Source organism: Crocodylus siamensis, chromosome 2, assembly GCF_052110815.1.
Source record: "Crocodylus siamensis isolate JL-2025a chromosome 2, ASM5211081v1, whole genome shotgun sequence".
Lineage (NCBI taxonomy): Eukaryota > Metazoa > Chordata > Crocodylia > Crocodylidae > Crocodylus > Crocodylus siamensis.
In genome coordinates this window covers 25,475,917-25,502,071 of record NC_143396.1, presented here as the reverse complement: position 1 = coordinate 25,502,071, position 26,155 = coordinate 25,475,917, and the positions used below count along the sequence as shown (strand labels likewise).

Genomic DNA, 26,155 nt, shown 5'->3' with positions numbered 1-26,155 from the left:
ACATTACTGCTCCTGGAGAAGGCATGGTTTTACTCCTGGCCTCTAGTGGCCCAGTAAATGTGTTCCACATGACCACATCAGAATAAGGAATGACTGACAACACTCCTCATGCAAACACTTCATTCACAATAACAGTTGCATTTGACCAACAAGTTGAAATAGTGCTTTAATGGTCAGACTAGCTATAGCTCTCATAATAGAAAAAGCTTTTATTTCCATCTGTATTTATCAGTACATAGCAGTGCCTATTAAGCTATATTCCTTTTGCTTTGTATTGGCAAATAAATGCCTCGGTAAACTTAGGAAGAATTTAAGTTTGCCCATATTAAAGAGTTTATCAATTTTTAATTGTTACGTGATTGTAGATAATCTTACTTATTCCGATAGCATGGGGCTGAAGTTGTAAACGTGCAGTACAGTGTTACATATATTACAGCATTAGAGGTGCCCCGTATATCAGTTCATATCATATCAGCAACGATGAAAGGAAAATTGACATTGTCGGCAATCAGCTTTTTTTAGGCCAGTGTAGCCAATAATGTCACCGATAAATGCTGTGTGCATGTGCACAGCTACCAGGTACACAGTTAGGAATGCAGAGTTAGGTGCACAGTTGGAGAGCAGCATCAGCTAATAAGTATGTTGGGGGGAGAAGGAGCATGGGGGGAGCAGATCAGGGCTCCTCTGGTGAGGGAGACAGTAGGGCTAGGGCTAGGGCAGGGGCAGGTGTTGCCCAGCCAGGGCAGAGCACAGCTGCAGGTGGCTCAGCAGGGTGGGGGGTTGCAGCTCCCAGCTGCTTCGCATACCCCCTGGAGAGGCATGGGGAGCATGTACACCCTGGATTTGTGCATGGGGTGAGGGCAGGCTACCCGTTGGAGCCTCTTCCTGGTGGGGGGGCTGGGATGGGCTGTGCTTGGGGTGGGGGCAGTGAGGGTGGCAGCAGCACTAGGAGGTGGGCTAAAGTGAATTTTGGGGTGGCCATAGCCCACCGCATACCCTCCTCCAAGCACTGTTGCTGCCCACCCCGACCTCCCTGAGCGCAGCCTCAGCCCAGCTCCCATGCCAGGAAGAGGCCCCAAGTCCACAGTAGGCAGCTCACCCTCACCCCTTGCACAAATATGGGGGTCACGTGCCTGCCATGCCTCCCGTGGGAGTGCACGTAGTGGTTGGGAACAGCATCCCTTCTCACCTGCCACGCCCTCCCAGATGAGCCACCCTAGGCTGTGCCCCACCCTGGCTAGGCAGTGTCTCCCTGCCCCTGCCCCACTCACTCCTTCACTGTGTGGGCCTTGATTTGCCCCACGTCCCTTCTCCCCCACAGACTTACCAGCCGGATGCTGCTCTCCAAGATGCCAGGCTGCATATTGGCTATTGGATCGATATTGGCCGATATGGCTGGTTAATATTCAGCCATTGGTATCAGCCAAAAAAAATCTTTTATCGGTGCACCCCTATACAGCATATACAGCAAAAGCTCTGTTATCTGGCACCCATGGGGAATGGGAGGTGCCAGATAACCAGATATGCTGGTTATGTGAGTGGTGCGCTGCTGCCTCTCCCTGGCATCAGTGTGCTGGGGGACAGGGAGGGAGGGGGGCCCCACTCAGGCTGCTTTACCCCGGGCTGGTGGGCAATCCTGGTTTCGCTTTTCCCATGTCGACTGGCATGCCAGTTAATGAAGCATGCCAGTTTCTAAGGTGCTGGATAATACGGCTTTTAGTGTATTATTTATTATACACGCACACAATGTATAGATGTTATTTTGCAATGAGATCTGTATTGGTAGACCTCTGCTCATGCAAAGTTCCACTGAAATGACTGAGTCTCTGAGTAGATATAAGGCTTGTACCCTTGTATACTGGCTGCTAGCAGGCTCAAAGTTAAAGCAAGTAAAACAGAAAAAATGTTTTGCAAAAATATTGTTGCCATCTCTGATGAGATCCTTTGTGTACGTGCTATCCTAGTTCTGTGTAGGAGCAAAGCATGTATAGGAACAGAACGCCTAAGATCTGCTTTTAAATGTAACATCAGTTCTTTTAAATACTTCACTCCTACATAAGCACTACACAGAATAGCAGAGAAACTCTTTGCAGCTTGTGGAAAGTTAGTAGGAGTCATTCTCTAGAGATTCTGAAAGTAGCTCTTTAGAACAGTGAACGCTCAGTAGTACAATATGATGACACTTAAAAGCAATTAGAACACTAATTTTTGTTACAAAATGTACAGATCACTTTTTAAAAAGCGCACTGATAATAGTCTTAATCTGCACCAAAAAGAACCATTTTAAATTATACCTTTGCAGTCTCTAACTCCCCAAAGGAATATATCTCAAATTCCTTCCTTCTATATGTATTTTGTAACTATGTTTTCAGCAATACTATTTGTCTAGTATTTTATTTTGTTTTGTTTTGTCAGAAATTTTTTTTCTCTCAAATCTGGATAGAACTGGAGAGGAGGTTTTTCCCTAAGTAAAGAAATCTCTGTTCAAGAACTGGAGATCAGTGTGCCCAAAACCGTGGGACTGTCAGAGAATCTCCCTAGGGTGGTCCTTGCTCAGGACCACTGTGGTGGCCTTGTCTGGTCTCTTGAGCATGCCCCCAGAAACCACGTGGGTGTGGCTTCTTTCCACTCTGACACCCTTGGCCTGTCAGTCCCCAACCCTAGCTGGTTGTTTGGTGATCTTGACTCAAGAAGCAGGTTTCCAGCTCGGCTTCTGAGCGGGGGACTTTGTCTTACTGGGGAGAACAAATGCAATGAGCGGGACCATCCCGGGGCCGGGAGCAGGAAATCAGGGCGACTGCCCTGGACCCTGCGGAGCCAGGCTGGCTTCGCGTCTGGCTGCTCACCGCTGCCCCTCCTCCCCCCCCACCACTGCCATGTCCAGGCCCCACACGGACTGTTTTGCCCCAGGCCCTGTACAATTGTCTTTGGCAATGAGGCTGCAGAAAGAGGTTGTGGAATATCCATCCTTTACGGTTTTTAAAGCCTGGTTCAACAAAATCCTGACTGGAATGATCTAGCTGGGCATGATCCTGCTTTGAGCAGGGGGTTGGATTAGATGACCTCCTAAGGTCCCTTCCAGCCCTAATTTTCTATGATTCTATGGAAAATTCTTTACTCTGCCCAAGACAGACAAGGTTCTTTAGGTAACTCTGATTTCTTTTATTAGACCAACTCCAAATAGTTGGAAATTGAGGTGCACCAATACATCTGTCCTACATCAGATCAGCACCTATGTAAGGAAAATCGAGAATATAAGCAGTTGGATTTTTTTGGCTGATGTGGCTGATAATGTCACCTATAAATATCTCGTGCATGTGTGCAGCCACAGCGCAGCATGTAGGCAGCCAGGAGTGCAGCCCAGCAGTGTGGAGAGCAGCCGGGTTCAGCTGGTAAGTCTGTTGTGAAGGAAGAGGCATGGGGGGTGGCATATTGAGGACCCAGTGGTGAGAGAGGGAGTGGGGCGGGGGCAGGTGCTGCACAGGTGGGGCGGGACATAGGACAGAGCTGTGAGTGGCTCTTCTGGGGGGGAGGGGTGGCTCCCACCACTGCGCGCACCCTGGGAGGGCATGGGGGCCATGTGCCCCCGGGTGTGCGTGCGGGGCAAGGGCAGGCTGCCACTTTGGGCTGAGCCCAGGGCGTTTCCCACGGGGGGCTGGGGCTGTGCTTGGGGTGGGTGGGGCTGGGGTTGGTATGGGGGTGGGAGGCTACAGTGAATTTAGGGGTGGCTGCAGCCCCCCCCCCATAGCCTCCCTTCCAGCACCACCACCTCAGTGCCAGCCCGCAGCAGTAGCCTGCCCTAGCCCTGTGTGTAGATCTGGAGGCACATGTCCCCCATACTGTTCTGGGGTGCATGCAGTGCCAGAAGCTGTCCCTCTCTCCCCACGCCCCCTGGATGAGTTGCTTGTGGCTCTGTCCCATGCCCCACCCCATCTGTGCAGTGCCTGCCTCTGCCCCACTCCCTCCTTTACTGCGGGGGCCTCGATCTGCCCATATGTATGGATATGAACATTCCTGATTTTCTTATTTTTCATTGGCTATGCCTGTCTAATGTAAAAATGTGAAAGCAAGTACAGAAATTTCATTTCATGTTTTACCATTTAAAATCTTTTCTTCCAAACAGATTTGTTCCTCCTCCCCCTGAAAGTCCTTGTCACTTTCTCCTCTGTGCCCACATCAGTGCCTGTAGTCGTGATCATAGAAAATGTGTATGCCTCACAGGTTTCCTTCATATACTTTGTGTGGGTGTCACCTAAAGTATAAATCTTTTGTTCAATAGCATCATTTTCCATGTGGTTTTAACATTCACTTGTAAAACCTATAATTTCTTTAAAACTTATCTTCTGTAATGACTATTTTGTCTTCCTTACTGCTTCCCTGCTTCCTGTCTGTGAAGCAGCCTTAGCTTCCAAGTTGATGCTCATATCAAACTGTTTCTTACTGGAGTTTCTGTTCTCTGACATGCTGCACTGCTTGACTTCTGTGTGTGTGTAACCATAATACATTGACTTAATCTGTACAAGAGTGTGAGTCCATCTAGTAGTTGACCCTAACGATATTACAACCTACCCCTTTTTCATTGCAATAGAAGTTGTGCTTTGACTCAGCTGGTAGAGGCTTGTGATTTTTGGTTTGGAGTCCTCTGCTTCACTCTGTGGCACGTCAAGGCACTTTTCCTAATGCAATACCCACGAGTGTCTATACACATGCTCCAAGATGGAGGGGGGCGGGGGGGCTTTAATTAGAGCAGCTCCGAGAGCCACTCTGATTAGAGCACCCACAGTGCATGTAATTCAGCATCCTGTGCTTCAAAATAGCAGTGGGAGTGCTTGAACTAAAGTTTGTTCAATGAGCTTTAGTTCAAACACCCCCACTGCCATTTTGAAGTGTGGGGATGCTGAATAGATGTGACAAGCAGGCTGCTCAAGCATGTTAATTAACACGCTCCAGCAAACTTGATTAATCAAGTCTGTTCCAATGTGTGCTAATTAACAGAACTGCTCTAATTAAAGCACCTGCAGCGTTATGTGTATGCAGTGTCCCGCACTTCAAAATGGTGCCGGGGTGCTTTAAAGCTCATTCAACAAACTTTATTTAAAGTGGCCCTGCTGCCATTTTGAAATGCAGGGACACTGAATACATGTGATGCAGGGACTACTAGAGTCTGTTCTAATGCATGCTAATTAGCACGACTCAAAGCAGAGCTCCATCATGTGTATAGGTGCCCAGTGTACATAAAGCTTATCACGGTCTAGATTCGGCTCACAGGAAGTCCCCACAGTTTGGTTCTGGACTGTCTGGCTTGTGTGGCCAAAAAAGTTTGATAGCCTTGCTTTAAAGTCTGTTGCATGCCACAATGAAATTGTTTATAAATCTATTTACTTAAAAGAACAGTGCAAAGCATGGCTAAACTGCTGGATGTAACTCTAGTAAACCCAGTTGTTAGGACTAGTTTACAATTCCCAGCAAATAGGAAGAGCAAGCTATAGTCTGGAACATGACTGGGAATTTTGATGATGATGATTATTTTCAGGAGTAGGTTAGACAGGCACTTGACTGGGATGGTTTAGTCGGGGATGATCCTGCCTTGAGCCTCTGGTGGACTAGATGATCTTGTAAGGTCCCTTCAGCCCTACTTTCCTAAGATCTGGTTTCATATATTGAAAACTGAACCACAGAGGGCCTGAATGAGTTTCCAAAGGTAGCTGTGCAGAGCCACAGTTTAGCAGTGCCTCCCCAAGTTCCAGGTACTTTTCCTGTTCTTCCTGCTTGCTTATTTTGCTTATTTTACATTTATGTTGCAAGTTCACATTTGCAAGTCTTCACTTGCACCCTGTCCCTTGAATGACTAGCTCTTGCAAACTAAATAACTGATAACTTTATCTGTTACTATGGTAAATGATAAATGTGTCTGTTTCTACATTTTTATAGCCAGTAAACAGCCTGTTTTAATTGTCAAAAAAATGCATGAAGTATCATAAGATGAATGCTCCTCTCTTCTGGAAATTTTCGTATTCAAGGCAAAGCGAAATTTGACATTAAAAAGACATCCTTGTTTTTAGAGAGGCAAAAGCTTCTACTTGACAGTTTTCCCACTGCTTTACTTTTATGTGGGAGGAATACATATCAAGAGGTTTTCTAACTAAGCATGTTAAGAAAGGAGAATAAGTTACAAATTGTCACTTAGCCTTTTTAAGGTTGGCATATTTGTTTGTGTGTGGTATTGGTCTTTCCAATCTCAATCTTAATTGATGGAAGCTACTGTTTGTGTTGCTCAGCCTGCTTCTAAAATACTCAACAATGCTTTTAGCTTCTACGTTTGACTGAGATCCTATGAGGGAGTGAACAGATCTGGCAAGCACCTATCTTGAACCCTTGACACTTAATCATTTCATTCCACTTGCCCTTCAGGCCCGCTCTGCAGGCCTAGCTACCTCTGTCTGCTCAGCGTAAAGAAAGAGATTGCAAACCCTGATGACACTGATGTTACGCTAAATCTACTTATTAAGACGTTCAACTTTGCTAAATTAGTTTCTCCAATACATGCTTTAAACCACTGTCCTATTACTTCAGAACATGATCAACAAATGTTAAGTTATATAGTTATACTTATAAGCCATATGTTGGTGGCAAAATATCTTGCAACGTTTATTTAAAATAAGGTTCAAAGCAGCCTATTGGGGTAGAACAGAATAGTGAGTCAGGGCACCTGAACTATAATATCACCTCTGGCTCCATTACAGAGCCTTTGTAAAGTCTCTTTATTCATCTCTTTACTTGTTTGGGGAATTTCCTAACCATGAAATGTTGTTATACTTTGCCTTTTAACGGTTTCTGAATTTTACTTTGCCTTTTAGCAGTTTTCAGTTTGTTTTTAGACAAATAAATCACAGTACTATAGTAATTGCACTTTTCCCTGTAAGTGTCACAAGGTATACAAAAAACTGAAAGTCTGTAGGGGTGACTACTGTTACTGCAAATAAGGATTTAAAATAAAGTTGAGGGGGTTTTTTTTGTCCTTTCTGCTCTCTTATTGTTAATTTAAAAAAATAGGACATAACTAGTCTTTTCATTGGGCTAAGTCAATAACTCTTGTTCTGTTCCCCCCCACCCCCAAAGTCATGCAACTTCCCCTTAAAAGCAGAGAGCCCAGGGGTGATGTGCTGTGGATTGAGGATTGTTATCTGGAAACAGATTCCTTTTCTTTTAGAGTTCAGTTCTGCTGTTTTTTCATAAGACAAGGGTACTTTCATTGGGAGTATTTGTCTGCTTTGCAGTAATCTTTGAAGTGCCCTAAAATAGGACTCCGAGGGTGATTAATTTATGTGTCCTCTCTAGCCACATGCAACACTATAAACTGGTATAAGAAAAAAAGGGATTGGACAGATTCTTGGAGGAAAGGTACATCAGTCGTTATTGAACACGGGAGTTTCAGGTACATCCTCTGAGTCGGAACTTCCTAGATCTTAAATGCGGGGGGCTGCAGGTGAGAGAAACAGTGGAAAAAACCCTGTTCACTCTCCCTTTCAGCATCCACTCTGCTACCGTGTGGTGCTGGTTACTGGGCAAGATGGACCTATGGTCTGACTCCCTACACGGCAATTCTGATGTTCTTGCGTAGGAATTCTACCCAATAGAACGTGGCAGAGACAAGTGAGGTGGCAGAGGAGAGTAATTACTTCATGGTTTGCTCTTGTTAAAATATATCCATTTAAATGAAACAATTGACTTGTTGCCAGCTCTTGTTGGGAAGTGGTCCCAGTATCAGGGAGGTTAAAGAAGGGATGAAACCTTGTCGTTTGGGAGCTTTTTGACTAATTTGAAACTCTATTCTTCTATTCCCTGTCCTCTGCCTTTTGAGAATAATTGATTATAAAATACTGCTTCATTTACCTCAGCTACTGACTGGATCTCCTGCATTATCACTGCTCATATGTAGACAAAACTAAATTAATTTTGAGCACATGCCAGCACATTTTTCTAAATCAGTTTCATATGATAGGTAAAGAAAGCATCATTACTAACCCTGTTTTCTCATTCTATTCATTGCCAAACTAGGTAGCCTACCCAGTGTAGTTTAGTGTTTGTTAACTGTGTTGCAGTGTGAGGTGTAGAGTTCAGGCTTTGGAGCTTTTTAGATTTGCATCCTTGTATGTTCCTTGAGGCTGCAGTTGTAAGCTGGTTGGTAAAGGTGTTTTACTTACTTTGGTGAATACATGGTAATTTTCCCGATCTTCTCTTCCCTACAGTCTGTCTCTCACTTGCATCTAAATTGTTCATGTTGAAACTTTTAACAAACTTTCACAAATTTTAACATCATATTAGGAAGCTTCAAAATTGAAGGGTGGTAGTTCTACTAGTCTCCACCTTTTCCATGAAATGGGGGCAAACCAGGTCATAAAATCATAGAAAGGTCTTGAGATTCCTACCACATACAGTGAGCTAAGATCATGCAAAGACCTTTTTACGATTGGGCACTGACACGTGTTGTGGGGGGCAGCATGCTGTTTATTTAAAAAAAAGCAACTATCTAACATTTTTGATCTAGTATAGGTGAAAGAAGAGGAGCCGGGTAAACATCGAACTGAATACTAAACGCTGAGTCGTTAAAAAGACTTGGTGATCCTGAGCCCTCTTTTACTACGTGGATTAAGCAGCTGACCTTTCACATATGCAGAATGTGCTTTGATGAATAGCCTCCTTCTCCTGTGGTTCAAGACCTCTCTGACCTCTATTTTTCTACCCTGAAAAATACACAGACTCCTGACCAAAGATTCAAGAACTTTTTTTTTTCCCAGCTGGGTTCAAACAACAACAACAGTATTACTAACCTACAGTAGGTCCTACAATAGGCCTTAACATCTTTAATAACATTTCTTAAGTAGTTAAGAAAATGCTTAAAGTACATGTTCATATTTGTAAGTGTTTTCAAATAACGTAACTGGATTTTCTGAGAAGTACCCATGTTAGTCTGAAGTGAGGCAGAAGGCAGAGCAGGGTGACACCTTAGAGACTATTTGACGAAGTAGGCTATCACCTATGAAATGCCTTTCTGAACAATCTAGTCTCTAAGTTGCCACCCTGCCCTGGATTTTGAGAGATATTTTGGTTAATATTATATTAAATTATTTTATTTATCTTACAATCTTTTTTAAAATGGTAAATATTGTTAAGGTTTGAATAAATACAGCTGTAAATGGAATTGTTGGCTAGGTTTATATATGCTTTTTCAGTTTTCCAGCCAAATACAGTAAAGACTCCAGAAGGCTGAATATTGTTAGTAAAGCACAGTGTTTTTGGATTGTTTTATAGAGGCCAGGAAGGAAGAACCTGAAGTACTCTTTGAAGAACTGCTTGAAAGAGCCAAAGCTGGAGAACCAAAAGCACAGACTGAGGTAATATTGTCTGCTTTGTCTCGTTCTTTTGAACTTGATTATAAGAGGTTTGTGTAAAGCAGCTGTTGGATACAAATGAAATCAGATTGGGGGAGCAGCATGTCTGAATGTCGGTGGAACTCCATCCAGCAGTGTTGTGAACCAAATTTAGGAAACTGTTCTGAAGTTTGTTCAGTTAATGTTATCATCGGTTAGAATTTTTATACTGTTCAGAGTTGCCATTGAACGGTGTGGTGGGCTAGAGCACTGGTGCTCAACCCTAGCCTGCAGGCCAGATCTGGCCTGTGGTCCTGTGTCATGCAGCCTGCAAGGCTCCCCATGGGTCCAGAAATATGGCGGTGGGAGAGTGGTGGGAAATCCCAAGCCCTGCATGCTAGATCCCATGGCCATTCATAGCATGTAGGGGCAGCATTGGGCCTCAGCCCAATCCCTAACATATGGGGGGCTTGAAGGAGATGGCACTGGGCCCTAGGGCCCAGTCCCTATATAGGGTCACAGGTGGGAGGGGGTGCCAGGCCCCCAGGGACCAAGCCCAGTACATATGGGTGGGAGGTTGTAGTTCTGGCCTCTCCAGTATTCAACCTGAGAGGAAGGAGTTGGCACCAGGTCCCCAGGGACAAATCCCAACATGCCTGGGTTGGAAGGGAGATCACTGGGCCCCTGGGGAGCAATTTCAGGCTGCAGGTGTTAGAGGGAATGATGCCAGGGACCGGTCCCAGTGCACTGGGGTGGGAGGGAGTGGTGCCAGGGTCCCAGGGACCAACCCCAGAAGCTCCAGGACCTGCAGATGGCCCCTGCCCAATTTATCTGGCCCATGGAGCCAAAATGTTGAGCACCACTCTCTTAGACGAATAATCCCTTAAGAAGGATATCAGATTTTCTAGGTTCAAGTTCTGTGTAAGCCTTTTGGATGGATGTGAAAGATATTTTTAGATCATAAGCATTCTTTGAGCAGGAATTGCCACATTGTCTTTGTCCAGTGCTAATGCAATGAGTTGAAGAATACAGCAGACGGTAACTGTTCATTACTAATGTCATGCCTTTGGAAATCTGTAAACATAGTTAGTCAGAGTTGTCAAGATTTGTGAAAGGATCGAAATTTCTAACTTTGAGCCATTATTTAGGGAAAGATCTGAAGCCAGAATAAACTTCAAAGTGAGGCTATTTAGAAGGGGTGGTTAAGTACATGTAAGATTGAGATTTGTCATAATTTTTCTTTTATGCTGAATCAGTATATTTTAAAAAATCTGGTTAGTGAAATTAGCTACTATTTAGTTATTTAGGGTTTGTATGTAAAATGAGTTACCCAAAATGTCACAATCAAGAATGTGAAGGTATTGGTCAATAGTTTTCTCTGCTGTTCTGGAACCTTCGTGCCAGATTCATTAGATTAGTTTAAAACTCCAACTCTTCTCCCACAGAGCTCGGTCACCTGACTCATAGGGCTTCCTGTGGGTCTGAAAACTTGGCGGCACGGGAGCGATGACAGCATTAATGCTATAACTTCCAGAGCTGTGGCAGTTAACTCTGTCACCATTCCCCTGCCACCATGAGACCAAGGGGAGACCTGCAGGCCAGACAACATGGCCCCATGTGCCTGGCTGGATTTGACACATGGGGTGAGCCAGAATGGCCAGTCACACCTATGGATCAACCCTGCATGCCAACTCCATGCTGGATCTTTCCCCGCCTTTCACTCCCATTCCCCACCCTTCCCTCCTTGAAGGATCCAGCCCATAGACTGGCCTCATGCTATTCATCTGGCCCATGGGGCCAGCAGGTTGACTACCACTGATCTAGAACAAATGCTTAGTATAGACACAGGTGGTTTAATACTCTTAAATCACGTTAGCAAAACTTGGTAAACTGCTGGCTTAACCTAACTCAGTACAAGCAAACATTGAAGGAGTCCAAGTGTATTTTCAGTAAGAGTGTATATGGGCATAAATAGATTAATGTTTTGGGACATGTCAGTGAACTAATTAATTAGACAAGGTCTGAATGGCACTGGGATCAAATCACCATCTCAGATGACCCTTCTACAGTGAGATGTATTAACTTTTAAAAAACTGAAACAGCAGAGAGTAGATGTGGCAGTAGGAACAGGTAAGAAAACCACTGCAGCTGTTTTTCAACAGAAAAGTGTTCATTAACATTTACAAATTGTACTAGTGTTAGGGGAGCAGAGGCAGCAGTGGGGGCTGCAGGCTAGGTGGGTGGGGGAGAACAAAGGGTGGGCTGCAGGAGCTGGGAGCTGGACAGTGGCTCCAACCTTGATCCCAGGTTGGGGCTGAAATTGGAGCTGCAACAGCTGCCCGTCTCCCTGCTGCCTTGTACTTGAATCCAAGATGAGAGGGTTTTTTCACCCAGGTTAACTAGGGAGAAGAGGGGAGTTCATCTTGAATCCAAATGAATATGGTAACAAACAATACCACTGGGGAGTTTAACACTCTGTGGCTATTGCTTTCCTATCTAGAAACACACTACAGGGTTACATATTGCAGTGCGATTTATTTATTTATTTCAATGAAGACTACTAGCAAAAATGCAAACAAAACCCTGAAAGGTTAAGTGGCTGAATTTCTCTGCTTTTATTGAGTCATTTATTCCCCTCTCTTGGCTCTATTCCCCATGTACCCGCCCTGTCTTTGCAAGTCAGTGATGCTCCTTGCAGGTCAATGAAGCAGTATGTTTTGAGGGCCAACTCCATTTCAAAGCTTATTCTGCAGTTGTGAATGGTCACAAGATATCTTTTTCAGGGAATCGGAGTCCTGCTCGGTCAGGATATAAGAAAGGTGGAAAACAACATGCCTTGTCTTTTCTTAATGTTTGACTAGCTTTCCTCTCTGTAGTTTGGTAGTCCTCCTGTGGGATAGAAGGAAAGAATATGTTGAAGTGTTCACATTCTGCAGAAAGAGTGAGGAGGAGAAGCTGGGGAGTGAGGAGGAGAAGTTGGCTGTCATTGTTTGCTTACTTGGTAAAAAGCTGAATACAAGAAATCACTCAAAATTCAGGCACTTGCCCAAAACACTTCAAGGTTACTTAGAAATAACCAACTAGTGATTATGCAAACATCTTTCCTCTGAGTGGCTGTCAACCTGTAACAGGGAATTTTATATAGTACCTTTATTGAGAAATAGCTGCACAGCAATTATGCAAATGAAACACCCACGGTTGGAACTGCAGAATGGAGAAGAGGCAGTTCTGTAACTACAGGATCGCTGCACTCTGACTAGTTGAGACATCTCTGCTTCTGTTAACAGGGCACAAAAGCAAGGAGGAGTGGACACATTTTTAGAATAATGTTCTAAAGGTGCAGATTGCTAAATTGATGCTAGCTGTTACTTCTGCTTTCTAATTTTAGTTCATGATCATAACTAGGGAAAATCCTTTAGTTCATATAAAGCAACCAAATCATATGGGATGATCATCAGTTAATATTCTATGATCATCTTGGACCTAAGGCTTTAAGCCACATTCATTTTCAGTGATCTTTGCACAAGTGTTTTACAATAAAGGTTTATCGCTGTGTTAATGTAAAGTCATTGTTGCCCAGTGCTTACTCAGAAAGGGGAGAACAAAAACTAACACAAGCATCTTCCAGTGCAGTTTCACATCCATGGTATGTATTGCTGCGGGGGAGGGTTCTGTGAAGACTTTCTACCTACAAGTCACATGTATCTTAAGAATCAAAACAGATAAAAGGTTAGGGTGATCAGATTTTAAACTCTTCAGAAGGTGGCTATGTGCAGTTCCCACAGCGAGCTCCATCATATGGCCAAATACTGGATTGTGGGTTTTCTCAGGAATGGCTCACTGTATGGCTAATTCCAGAACTTGATGATTTCTGTCTGTGTTTTGACTTGTGATTAAGGTATTTTTGCAAAGTAAAGGAGTTGCACTGTTAACTTCGGTGGCTTTTCTAGATATGATCTAAAACCTGATGGCTAGAACTAGAAACATACCGTAGGTACAGCCATTCTTGTTGGAGACTTTGCTTCAATTTGTTATGACTTTTTTTATAAATGTATGTGACAGTATATTTGCAGTGAAGTAATAAGAAATGGCTAGTGTACCTGTACTTGTACCTAAGCTAAAATATTTAATTTTTCCATAGTGTTTGCCCAAAATGTTCTTAAATCTGCATAATATCCACTTCATTGAAATGAGGCATGCTCAGGGATTGTTAGGTTACTTTATTTGATCCAAGTGCTGTCTTATCTTGCATATTTTTGCTAATTTCAACTCTATATTTAATCACTAAGGCCCTGATCCTGCAGTTAGATCAGTGTGGTTTTAGTGGGGTTCTGAGATGGTGTTGTGTCCGCTTGTGGGTACCCAGTTTCAGAACTGAGGCCCGTGTCCAATTTGATAACTCTCCAGAAGAGGTTCAGATTTGGGAGATTTTGTTTTTTGTGAGGTGGGAATGTTTAGTAATTTCTATGAATTGCTAACTATTCTTTTGAATTCATTTTTTCAATATATTCAACTTAACTGTTGATATTGATGACTTTTAAATTAATGGAAAACAGGTAGTTTGAAGCATTCATTATTTGGGGCTTACAATAGATCACATTATTTTTTCCCCTCACAAAAAACTTAAGATCCATTCATTGACAAAAAGAAGAGAACCTGGTAAGATAAGTGGCTGGAAATCATTCCCCAGAAGGCCTGTCTACACTAGGATAATGTTGATTTCCTATGGCTGTAAGTGAAGTCATCTTCAACCTCATCTCTAGTGGTGCTGAAAGCTACATATGCATGTGTTGGTAGGATAAAACTGTTCTGTGCAATCATAGAAATGTGTTTGTGCTTACCATATTAATGTTCCCTTCTGTGACCCTTGCATACAACGCTTTTCATTTCTTTTCCAGTACTAAAAATCCAATAAATAGCTCTGCTAACTTGTTCTATATTCTAGTATTCTAACAGGCTATAGTGGTTGAATTGCTTTGTTTTTTCAGTCATTTTGAGGTGGTCATTATGACATTCTCTTACTGTTAATCATATTCACTTGCCACACCATCTCCGTTAGGAGTCAAGCATTTCCATGCCCGTTGTTTTTTTTCCACATCAAGGCCCTCTGCAGATAGGCAGGGGTTCAGATGATAATTTATGACAATTTATTTTGTATTGTTGAAGTTAATCTAGCAATATTGTTGTGATGAATATTGCATAAAGTGGACTAGCTCAGAAGTGATCAACCTTCTGGCCCCCCAGGCTGGGTGAGTGACGTGGGGTTCATCTTGCAGGTGGAGTCCATTCACAGGCCTGATTCAGCACGGGGTCTGCTTACCGGATTTGGATGCAGCACAACCCTGTGCTTAGGGCCATGTCATCAAGCCCACAGGGGTCCCCCCAGAAGTCTGGAAAGGTGGCAATGTCAGTTGCCAAATCTGGAAGCTAGGGCAGTTAGTGCTGCCACCTCTCCTCCATCACCAAACGTATGGATCTGTGGAAGCCCCACAGGTCAGGTGACAGCCTTTTGGGCCAACTTCACTACGTGAGTGCTGTATCTAGATGTGCTTAGGCAATGTGAACTAAGCTATTGACTTGACCAAATGCACAGAAATCACTCATTGCTTCTGCTTCCACCAGGCTTTGGAAGCAGTCCTCAGTCTCTTGCCATTTTTCTGAGGACAGCTTACAACGATGCTTCTTAGTATTGAGCACTACTCACTTGGCCTCCTTTCCAAAGATATTGCCAAATTTAGCTGAGAGAATAAAGTGTTTAACTGACTATTGAAATAATTTACTGGATTCTATTTGCAATTTATTCTAGGTGGGAAAACATTTCTTGAAGTTAGCAGAAGAACAGGATGAAGAACTCAATAACTGTAGTGCTGTTGATTGGCTGATTCTTGCTGCTAAGCAGGGTCGAAGGGAAGCTGTTAAACTGTTGCGTAGGTGCCTAGCAGATAGAAGAGGTATGTGTTCTTCAGAGGGGTGACTCCTTGCTCTTTACTTTTAACTGCAAACCCTCTCCACTTGAGGACTGAAGGAAGATGAGTTAAAAATTCACTCAGAATAAACGCATATTTGAACAGCTGCTGATAGCCTATTAGGTTCACTAATTTAAAAAACAACATTATATTCATTCTGCTCATAGTAATGTTGGTAACAGTCAATTTCTTCATTGGATTCTTGCCCCTTATCACCTCTCATTGAAACTCCTCCTGCTTGCCATTGAAGCTCTATACAATCACACCCCACCCTCAGATCTGCTGTTATTTTATTCTCCTGCCCCTCTCCCTATTCCTTTATTCCCTGAAACCTTTTCCCACTTTAACATTCACGCCTTACTTCATGCCACATTCTACACTTGGAATAGTCTCTCTCTTTTCTGTTAGGGATCTAGGCTCTTCTTAAAATCCATTTTTTCATGAATTATCTACTTGTTTTTATGCTGAGTGATCTATCCTGCTACAAACTTTCACTTGAATGGTTGTTATGGGCTTTAGATTGCAAACTCTTTTCATAAATTATTCCCCAAAGAAATCTATAAAATAGAACGTAAAGTTAAGGTCCATATAATTTTAGCTGGCAAGCTATAGGCACAGAAGAACATAAGAAAAACTTACTTAACTTGAAGAGTGAAAATGTGAATTGGCTTGTCCAAAAATTTCAAATTAAACTGAAAAGAATAATAAATAGTAAGCATGTCTGTCATTTTTTTCCGGGATATGGAATTAATGATATCTAATATACTTTCTTTTCTTGAGGCATCACTTTTGAGAATGAGCAAGAAGTGAAAAAATTATCATCTGAGACTGATTTGGAGAGAGCGGTGAGAAAAGCTGCTTTAGTCATGTATTGGAGATTAAATCCAAAGAAGAAGAAGCAGTTAGCAGTTTCTGAACTACTCGAGAATGTTGGGCAAGTTGACAGTGAAGGTCAGTATTAAAAAAAAAAAAGAGAAACTCTATATTGTATTAGTATATTAAAAAGAAAAGCTGAACTCAAAACCTTAAAAGACTGTAAAGTCAATAAACAAAATGTATAAAATGTGTGCAACCTATTCAGGAAAAATCATACTAACAACCTTGTGTTGTATAATACATTATCAGTTATTTGCCTGGTACCCCCCAAAATATATTTCATGTGCTACCTCAAATCTTGATCTGTATAGATTAAGAATCTACACAAATCAAAGACTAGAAATAAAGTCAAAAGTGAATATCCCTAGAAAAAAAGGTAATTTTTAATTAGTTATTTATTCATGTATGTATTAGTTATATTAATTTTAATTATTAAAAAAACCCTGACCTTCCTGCTAGATGCCTGAATTTACTAGTTAAGTCAGTGTACTTTTATTATATACAGTAAATGCTAGTTCATTTTCTTCTGGCACTTTAAGATAAAAATGGAGTGTTAGGGCCATTTTCTTTTACTGTAAAGCACCTGGTGAAATGGTTTTGCCTTTAACATAAGTTTTGTTTTCCACACTGCCTATCCAAAACCTTCAAGGAATACAGCAGATCCTTACTCTGCTTCTAGTTGGGCATTAGTCATGCATTTGTAACTTCCTTGATGGTTCTGGAGGAAGATTTGTTTGTGCCTCAATACGTCGTCCCTCTAGGATATGTTATAGCAAGGCCTAATAACATATATCTCTGTATGTACCCGTTTCTCATTTGTTTTGAGGTGCTATGTCTCTACATACATTGCAGCTTTTGCTAACGGCATTTTGTCTTCATAGGTTTCTTCATATTTCAGATTTGTTCACCTTTGTGAGGTTGTTTTTTTTTTAACTTTTTGCAAATGTTTGTTTTTGAGCAGGTGGTGAAAAACAACCTGGCCCAGTCCCCAAATCTGTACAGAAGCAAAGGAGAATGCTGGAGCGATTAGTAAGCAGTGAATGTAAGTGCATACTTATTTAAAGTATTTTCCATGCTTTTATTTTTTTCTTGCTAAAAAGGTTCCAACATCAGAATAAGTTCTAAACCAAGGTACATTTTCATAAACTGATATTGTAATTTTTTTTGCAGTGTTTAATATATAGTAATTGTTCAGACAGTAACTAATGAAGTAGAGTTAAGGCCAGGTTGTAAATATTCATCATCAGGTGTCTGTCTATAATTTGTTATATTTGATTTTACAGTGGCTCAGATAATACCCATTTACCTTTTTTGTGCATCTTTTAAGGGAGACATTTAAACATTTACAGCTCCGCCTTCTTTCAGTTGCCTTGCCTCTAATTCATACCCTCAGGTTTTGGTTTTTTATCTCATATTTATCTTTCCTCCTGTATGAATACTTCAGCAAACAGAGACCTTTCTCTGTGTGTGTGATTATATCTAGACAGACGCATGCACATCCTGCAGTATGTGTGTGTGTATATTAGGCAGCTATTTAATACCAGTTTTCCTCTTTTTGGAGCATCTTATTTGGACTGTCAGCCAAGATGACACGTGTGTGTGTGTGTGTGTGTGTATGTATATGACAGTGGTTGGCCTGCCTGCCATGGTAACCTCTGTGCTCCTAATATTGTCGTTCAGTAGCTAATCTTATATATAACTTAAAGAAACAGAAAAAAGAAAAGTAGAAGAAAACATAGGAGGACAAAAGAGATTTTAAAACAAGATCATGCACAGACCTCGGATATGCGTTCCATATGGTTATTTTGTCCCTCTCCTTCCAGAACATGCATAATATATGCTGTACCAAGAGCATCATAATTAACCTGAACTTCAGTGAGAGACTTGCAGAACAATTCCAATTTGATTTTTTTCCCCCCATAAAAAAATGTCAAATTCATATAAAGTCTGTCTTATTTTTCTTCATGGCTGTTCTGATGGTCCTGCAATTAAATACCTAGCAATATATAATAGTAAATATATTTTGTAGATTTCTTATTTTGTGTGAGTGTATGTGCATATGTGTGTAGCAAAAAAGTTAATTATAACAACCACTAGCAACAATACAAATAAGAGAGTGAATTGTAGAATCATAGAAAATGAGGGTTGGAAGGGACCTCAGGAGGACATCTAGTCCAACCCCCTGCTCAAAGCAGAGCCATCCCCGATTAGATCATCCCAGCCAGGGCTTTGTCTAGCTGGGTCTTAAAAACCTCCAAGGATGGAGATTCCACGACCTTTCTGGGTAACTGGTTCCAGTGTTCTACTACACTCCTAGTGAGAATCTAAATGTATACAGTAAATAATAATTGTATTCAATGTTTAGAAGTGTAATTTATGTCTTAGTGGCTTATTTTGGCTTTGACATGTTACAACTCTCTTCAGTCTCTCGGGTATGCGTTCCATATGGTTACTTTGTCCCTCTCCTTCCAAAGTTTGTATGATTCATTATATTTGGGACTTCTAAATGAACCTACAAAACTTTCTCAGGGTGAATTGTGGATTTTTGTAGCTTTTGTTACCTTTTTCATACTTGTAAGAAGCATTATAACAGGGGAAGTTTGTGAGAGGGAGATGAATAACAGTACTTTAATGAAGGCACATAAGTGAGAGCCAAGCTTAGGTTCAGGTCTCAAGTGTTAAACAGTTTAAGATCTATTGTTACTCAGTTACTACTTCTGAATGAATAGAAATAAATCATCCTTCAGGGCCAAGACTACCACATTTTTTCTTCTTGTCTTCTCGTAAAGCATCCCTGTCTGAGTTCCCTAGATGTCCTTTGCTTTCGCATATGTAAGATGGTGCTGTTGTATATTCTGTCTCTTAGTTACTGACCTTCTGAATCAGCAGTTCTTTTCTGCTGATAGCAGATATACACAAAACAGGTTATTCTGTTCTGGATCCTCTAGCAATTCACAAGAGAGTCAGAAAAAGGGTCAATAATTTTCTGAAATTTTAAATGGCAGGTATAAAATAACATGAGATTAAATGAATCTACAAGCAAGTGTAGGCAGAAATTGATGTGCATTTTTTTTGCATTGTAATGGGGGAGGCAAGGGAATTTGTCATAAGCAAATTGAAGAAAAATCTGTGAATAATGAAGTAGAGCCTACAACATATGCTTTTAATATCAATTTAAGAGACACTTCAGTGTCAAAATACTACTAGCTTTTAAAAATGAAAATTTGTCATCAAATATTTAAAGTAGGAATTAACTGTGGAAAGGAAATAACAGCTTGATTGTGGCTGCCCATAGATCAGGGGTGGGCAATTATTTTGGGCAGAGGGCTGTTTACTGAGATTTGGTAAGCCATTGAGGGCCACATGACAAGCAGCTAAGGGCAGATAAATAGTTTTCTAAATTTTTAGGGTCCCTGCAGGCCGGATAGAATGGCCTGCGGCTGCATCTGGTCCCCGGGCTGCATTTTGTCCACCCCTGCCATAGATGAACAGAAACAGCTATTAGTGACTTTTACTTCTTTACTTGACCATGGGCAGTTACTATCGTTCTAGTAAGAAACTTTCCCCTATGAAGTGCATTGCTGCATTTGGTAGGCAGTTTTAAAGCTAGGTATCGGTTTGCAGATATCCAATCCAGGGAAAGTATATATAGAATATTAGATGTGACATAGTCAGTGGTTAGTGGTTTGTTTATTTATTAGATTTATATGCCACCCTCCCCAAAATAAACTGAGGGTAGTGCCTGAAAAAGGAAATGTCTTTGTTTGATATAACAGCATATCCTTCTCATGGCCTATCCCATAATCCTGCAAAAGTCTTGTCGAAGGATCTAGCTCTACTCCAGACACCTTTTGTTAAGCATTCTGCAGCTAAAAAAACTGTTCTTTTTTATAAATAGCATCACCTTCGTGTCCTGGTAGGAATGGGGTGATGCATAGGGGGTGCATGCCAGGTATATGTGCACCCCCTGCAAAAAGGCACCACCAGTGTCAGCAGTGCCTGCGGGCAGTCGCTGCTCACCACCCTGCCGCTGGCGGCATCTGCAGTTAGTCCTCAGTTCCCGCTGGTGGCAGCTGCGGGTGGTCACCAACCCTTGGTTGGCGCTCGCCACCCACTGCCGACAGTACCAGTGATGTCTGCGGGAGCTCCCTCGCTCCCACCACTGCTGCCACGTTCCCATCACCACCATGCCCCTTCAGCTGCCGGAGGCACGCGCCATTCGTTAGTAGGATAATGCTGCCTGTTCATTAAGGATCTGATCTAAATGCATCGGTAGAAAGACTCGCATTGGTAGAAAGACTCCCATTGAAATCTGTGGTCTTTGGTTCAGTCTATAAATCTGTGAAAGGAGTGAATAAGATTATATGAGAATACTAACAAAAGTTTAAAACATTTCACGGAGTTTTCTTTGGCTTAGAAGGAGTACTAGATGTTGTTTTGTATGACAGTAAGTATGCTTGCAGTGCAGGGTGAGGATATTTAAAATTTAAAATTTTATGTTATAAATACACAAACATCCCTACTTGTGAGGTTGAACATCAGGGTAAAGCACACTGCTGTATCTTACCTCTTTTTTTTTTTTTTTTATATGATAAGCTTCTTAAGAAAGCAATTTTGCTTGATTTCATGGCTTCAAAGAGCCAATATTTAACTAGTAGCATTCTACTTTAAAAAAAACAAACAAAAACAAATGCAGGTCTCAAACCCTCTAAAATGATCATGTCATTTTGAATTTAGTGGATTGGCCTGATTTCCTGCCTTTAAGTTGGGCTCACATGGATATAAAACAGACCAGCTTCAGTATATTAGCATGTCAGCTGACTATTAAAACTTACCATGTAGGAGGTTTGTTATAGGCTTTGTCATTTAGAAGTCTTTTATATCTCAAATAATATATGTGATGCTTCAGTGTATGAAGAAATTTGGTGTTAATTATATTTCCTTACAAATGACATCAGATTTGGCTTCCACAGAAATTGACTAATCCACACTAACAAGTAGGTCTGGATGTGGAAGGAGTTGGAAGTGTACTTGCACATCCTTTTTAAAGTTTTTTTTTTTTAAGTGTGGGTTACACACGCGTTTGTCTGAGATTTATCTTGCCTAGAACAGGAGGTTATATTAGTTGACCTCATGTGGTCCATTCCACCCATATGTTTTTGTGCTTATATGTTTTGAAAGAGTACACTGCCCCCAGCCTCACAATCTGTTAAAACTAATGAGAAGAAAACTCATGTTTAATCATCTGTATGACTTGCTCATTTTTTAAAGTTAGTTACAGATATAATTGTAGGTTTGTGCAACATCTTTCCCAGATAACTGACACTTGATTCAGTAAGGCAGACTTTCAGTTTGATATTGGGTTTTTCCCTATAGTTCTTTTTAACATTGCACAAAGCCTGCTCTTACTTAAAATGTAATTAATGATTTACCTCAAGGCTGTCCAGCTTCTAAGTGATCAGGACCCATATGCCCCTGGCCCCCACCAGTGGGAGGTCACGGTCTCCTGGGCCGATACGCCTGATATGTTTTTGTTACATTGTATTCGACCCGCACCCCTCATCCTCTCCAGCAGCAGTGCATGTTTGCGTGGGCTCTTCTACCCCCTCTCACCTCCTCGGTTCCTACTACCACCACCACCACAACAATGTTGTGTGGACATTCACTTCCCCGAGTCCTCTGTACACTGCATGGCCCTGGCCTCACCCTGAGTGCCTCGTGCTATGCCATGATGTAATGCACTGCCCCCTAGGAAGGGGATGGAGGTGGGAGCACGTCATGGTCTGGTGGGGACTGCAACTTAACACCTCTTAGGCTGCATGCAGCCTGTGGTTGGACAGCCCTCATTTACCTAAAGAGAGAAAGGAAAGCCCTGGTTCATTATGTTTCTTGAGCTAAGAAACAAATCTGAAAAATAATGACCGTGTGAGCGCTTAAAGGGGGCTTATGCTTATCCTAATAGGTAAATATTTTTTGTATTTACGCTGCAATCCTGGCAATGTTTTGATATTTAATATAAAATATAGCATATTGTGTTTAATTAAATGCATTGGCCTCCCTCCTTTGAAGAATTTTATCAGATACTCATGTGCATCAACTTTTTACCCATATCATTTGTGCATTACATTTAAGAAATACTTAATACATTAAAAAAAACATAAACATGACCCATTCAACTCGGAAGGTAGTGTGGTTGCTTGATAGAAGATAGTATGGTACCTGTAGAAGTAGTTTGGGTTTTTTTAGCTCATCTCTCAGTGAATCACTAAGTAGGGACCTGTTATGAAAACTTAGATTTCACCATAGTACCAGTCTACCATTTGTTTTGCAAATGACTTCCTTCTTGGTTTTAAGGAGGCTTATCTTCTAAAGCTATCAGGGTGTGATTCTGAAGGATTTTAGTAACTTCTATTTTATTTTTATAGCTAAGAAGTATATAGCTTTGGATGATTTTGTCGAAATAACCAAGAAATATGCAAAGGGGATCATCCCTTCCAACCTGATTATGCAGGATGAAGATGATGATGATGATGAATTGGCTGGCAAGAGTCCTGAGGAACTACCACTGCGACTAAAGGTAGTTAAGCACATATCTCATGAGACTTGTTGAAGGGTTCCTAATTTGTTTAAACTGAAGTGATTCTGCCTCTAACTTCAAAACTCATATTTAGTCTCACAAAATAAGTATAAGTAATGTTACAACTTGTGTGGGTACATAATTTCATTTATACAGTTGCTATTGTAAGTGATGTTCTGGGCATAGTATAAATTAGGAATCTAGAGCAGCTATCCTTGAGCAGATTAGCATGCTAGATCAGTATGCATCATGGGTAATGAAACTTGGGGTTTTTTTCTGTGGAAGCAGTAAATATCAAAACAGTTGGATAATGTATAAGGACATGATAAGGGCAACTTAAAATAGCCTTCCCAGAAAAGGTTCATTTTGTTATCATGTCGCATTAGGTGTGACTGGCTGCCTGCTATTGTTTTAATGTGAAGAACACTGTACATACACAGTGGTGTTGGTAAACGCAACGTATTTTTCTTTTTCCAGGTTGTAAAATATCCACTTCATGCCATTATGGAAATGAAAGATCACCTCATAGAAATCGCATCTAAAGCAGGAATGCACTGGCTGTCTACTATTATTCCCACACACCACATAAATGCTCTCATTTTTTTCTTTATTATCAGTAACTTAACAATTGATTTTTTTGCCTTCATTATTCCATTAATCATCTTCTATCTATCCTTTATTTCCATGGTGATTTGTACACTGAAAGTTTTTCAAGACAGTAAGGCCTGGGAAAACTTCCGCACTCTAACTGACCTATTACTTCGTTTTGAGCCAAACCTAGATGTTGAGCAAGCTGAAGTGAACTTTGGGTGGAATCACTTAGAGCCGTACATTTACTTTCTGCTTTCAGTATTCTTTGTCATTTTTTCCTTCCCTATAGCAAGCAGAGACTGCATACCGTGCTCAGAGTTGGCAACCATCTCTCTTTTCTTCACGGTAACAAGTTACTTGAGTTTAAGCACATGTGCAGAACCTTACACACGAAGAGCGTTATTGACTGAGTTAGCAGCTGGCTCCCTGTCACTCTTGCAGATACTGCCAGTAAACTTGGGCTACCTGAAATTGTTAGGTAAAACCTTCATTACTGTTCCTGTAGGCCACTTCCTTGTTCTAAATGTGAGCATACCATGCCTTCTGTTTTTGTACTTGTTCTACCTTTTCTTTAGAATGGCACAACTGCGGAATTTTAAAGGTACCTACTGTTACCTGGTTCCATATCTAGTGTGTTTTATGTGGTGCGAACTCTCTGTGGTTATTCTGCGAGAGTCCTCTGGCATTGGTCTCATTCGTGCATCAGTTGGATATTTTCTGTTTCTCTTTGCACTCCCAGTTCTACTAGTAGGCATTGCACTAATGTTTCTTGTCCATTTCATAAAGTGGTTCATCTCTCTGGAGCTCATGAAGATTGTGGTGACTCTTGTGTTGTGTAGTATTCCTTTGGTTTTCCGATGGTGGACAAAAACTAACTACTTCATAATTGACATGCTTAAATCTCTAACCCGGAGCTCAATTGTAAAACTCATTTTGGTGTGGATCACCGCTGTTGTGTTGTTCTGTTGGTTTTATGTGTACCGATCAGAGGGAATGAAGGTTTACAACTCTACGCTGACTTGGAATCAGTATGCCTTCCTCTGCGGACCCCGGGGATGGAAGGAGACTAACATGGCACGCACCCAGATTTTATGTAGTCATCTAGAAGGACACAGAGTGACATGGACTGGCCGGTTCAAATATGTCAGGGTTACAGAAATTGACAATAGTGCAGAATCTGCAATAAACATGCTTCCAATGTTTATTGGTGACTGGATGAGATGTTTATATGGCGAAACGTATCCTGTGTGTGACCCAAAAAATATCACTATGGAGGAAGAGGAACTGTGTCGTCTCAAGTATCTCACTAAGCATAACTGCCACATGAAAAAGTTTGATCGATATAAATTTGAAATAACAGTGGGCGTGCCTTTCAACAGCGTAAATGGAACTAAACTTATAGAGGAAGATGATATAACCAAAGATATTGTGCTAAAGGCGAGCAGTGAGTTTAAGAAAGTGTTGCTGAACTTGAGGCAAGGAAGCACTATTGAATTCAGCACAATTCTAGAAGGTCGTCTTGGTAGCAAGTGGCCTGTCTTTGAACTGAAAGCAATCACTTGCTTAAATTGTATGTCAAAACTTACACCTGCAGGAAAGCATGTGAAAATAGAGCATGACTGGAGAACCACAGTTCAAAACGCCATTAAATTTGCTTTTGATTTTTTCTTCTTTCCATTCCTGTCAGCTGCATAATAAGTTATTTACTGGTTCAGTGGTATCTTCAGTGTATAATGCATTTACACTACCAAAGTCTTGGCTGCTTTAAAAAGGAAAAAAAAATAACTGCTGTAGCAATGTTTAAAAATGTATGCTAATCTGAAGTACTGGCTGAGTTTTTTTTGTAAGTATGTATGCTGTACCTGACCCATGCATCTTGAGACTGAGGTGATAAATAGTATTACTATAAATTAGTGCAGAGAATTGCTGCAGATTAATTGCATGAATATTCTTTTATCCAAAATGGAGCCGGCCTTTTCCTGTGGTACAAATACTAAGTTGTATTCATCTGCTTGATATTTAAAAGCACTTTATTCTTGAAATATTCACAATATTTATGTACTTTAACATGTATAATTTAGAATAGGTATCTTGTAGACAACACAAGATGTGATGTCCCTTGTATTTATGTAGTGGTATCTAGAGACAGGTTGACTGTACAGTTAGGTGAAATCTGATGTTGTGATGTGTGTCTACAGAAGAAAGCTGCTTTACCTGTCAAAAAGATTATTTGATATGAATGCTTCTTTTGGAGGTGGACGCCATTTTACACACTGGCAAGGCTGCTTCAAGAACTCGAGTTTCCATTTTTGGGTTATATTAAGTATTCTTTATAACACAAACATGATATCCATCCTAATCTTGATATCTGCATATATGGCACTATAAATTATAATCCATCATGGTGTATGAATCACAGGCACCAAACAGTAAGATGAGTGATGTGATGGTACTGGTAAATAGGTAAGCTAATGCAATTGAAAAAATACTGTATCTACAATGGAGACAGAAATGAAATAACTGTTTAATAATCTGTATTGTGGAAATTAAATGTTGTTAGAAATTTGAATTAAAATGGGATTTTGCACTCATTGGTTATGCTTTGATATTGTGAGCAACTGATTCTGTTCTTATAACAGCTTTACATTATAGTCCATATACATTTTGAGTGTTTGGTATAAAACACATTTCCAGCCTCAATTGTATGGGAAGTAATTCACATGATACACAATAAAATCAGTCTTTCCGGTTGCTGTGAACTCATGGTTACATGG

At 41.1% G+C, this 26,155-nt stretch overlaps 1 protein-coding gene across 1 annotated transcript in view; it reads left to right on the top strand.

Moving 5' to 3' along the window:
• WFS1 (wolframin ER transmembrane glycoprotein) overlaps positions 1-26,155 on the top strand; it is a 38,296-nt gene extending 12,141 nt beyond the window's left edge. Inside the window, exons 3-8 of the mRNA XM_090035562.1 lie at positions 9,313-9,395; positions 15,178-15,322; positions 16,118-16,288; positions 17,175-17,255; positions 22,639-22,790; positions 23,268-26,155. Of these exons, the coding sequence (XP_089891688.1) occupies positions 9,313-9,395; positions 15,178-15,322; positions 16,118-16,288; positions 17,175-17,255; positions 22,639-22,790; positions 23,268-25,076 (2,441 nt within the window). The 3' untranslated portion in view covers positions 25,077-26,155. The remainder of the gene's footprint in view (positions 1-9,312; positions 9,396-15,177; positions 15,323-16,117; positions 16,289-17,174; positions 17,256-22,638; positions 22,791-23,267) is intronic.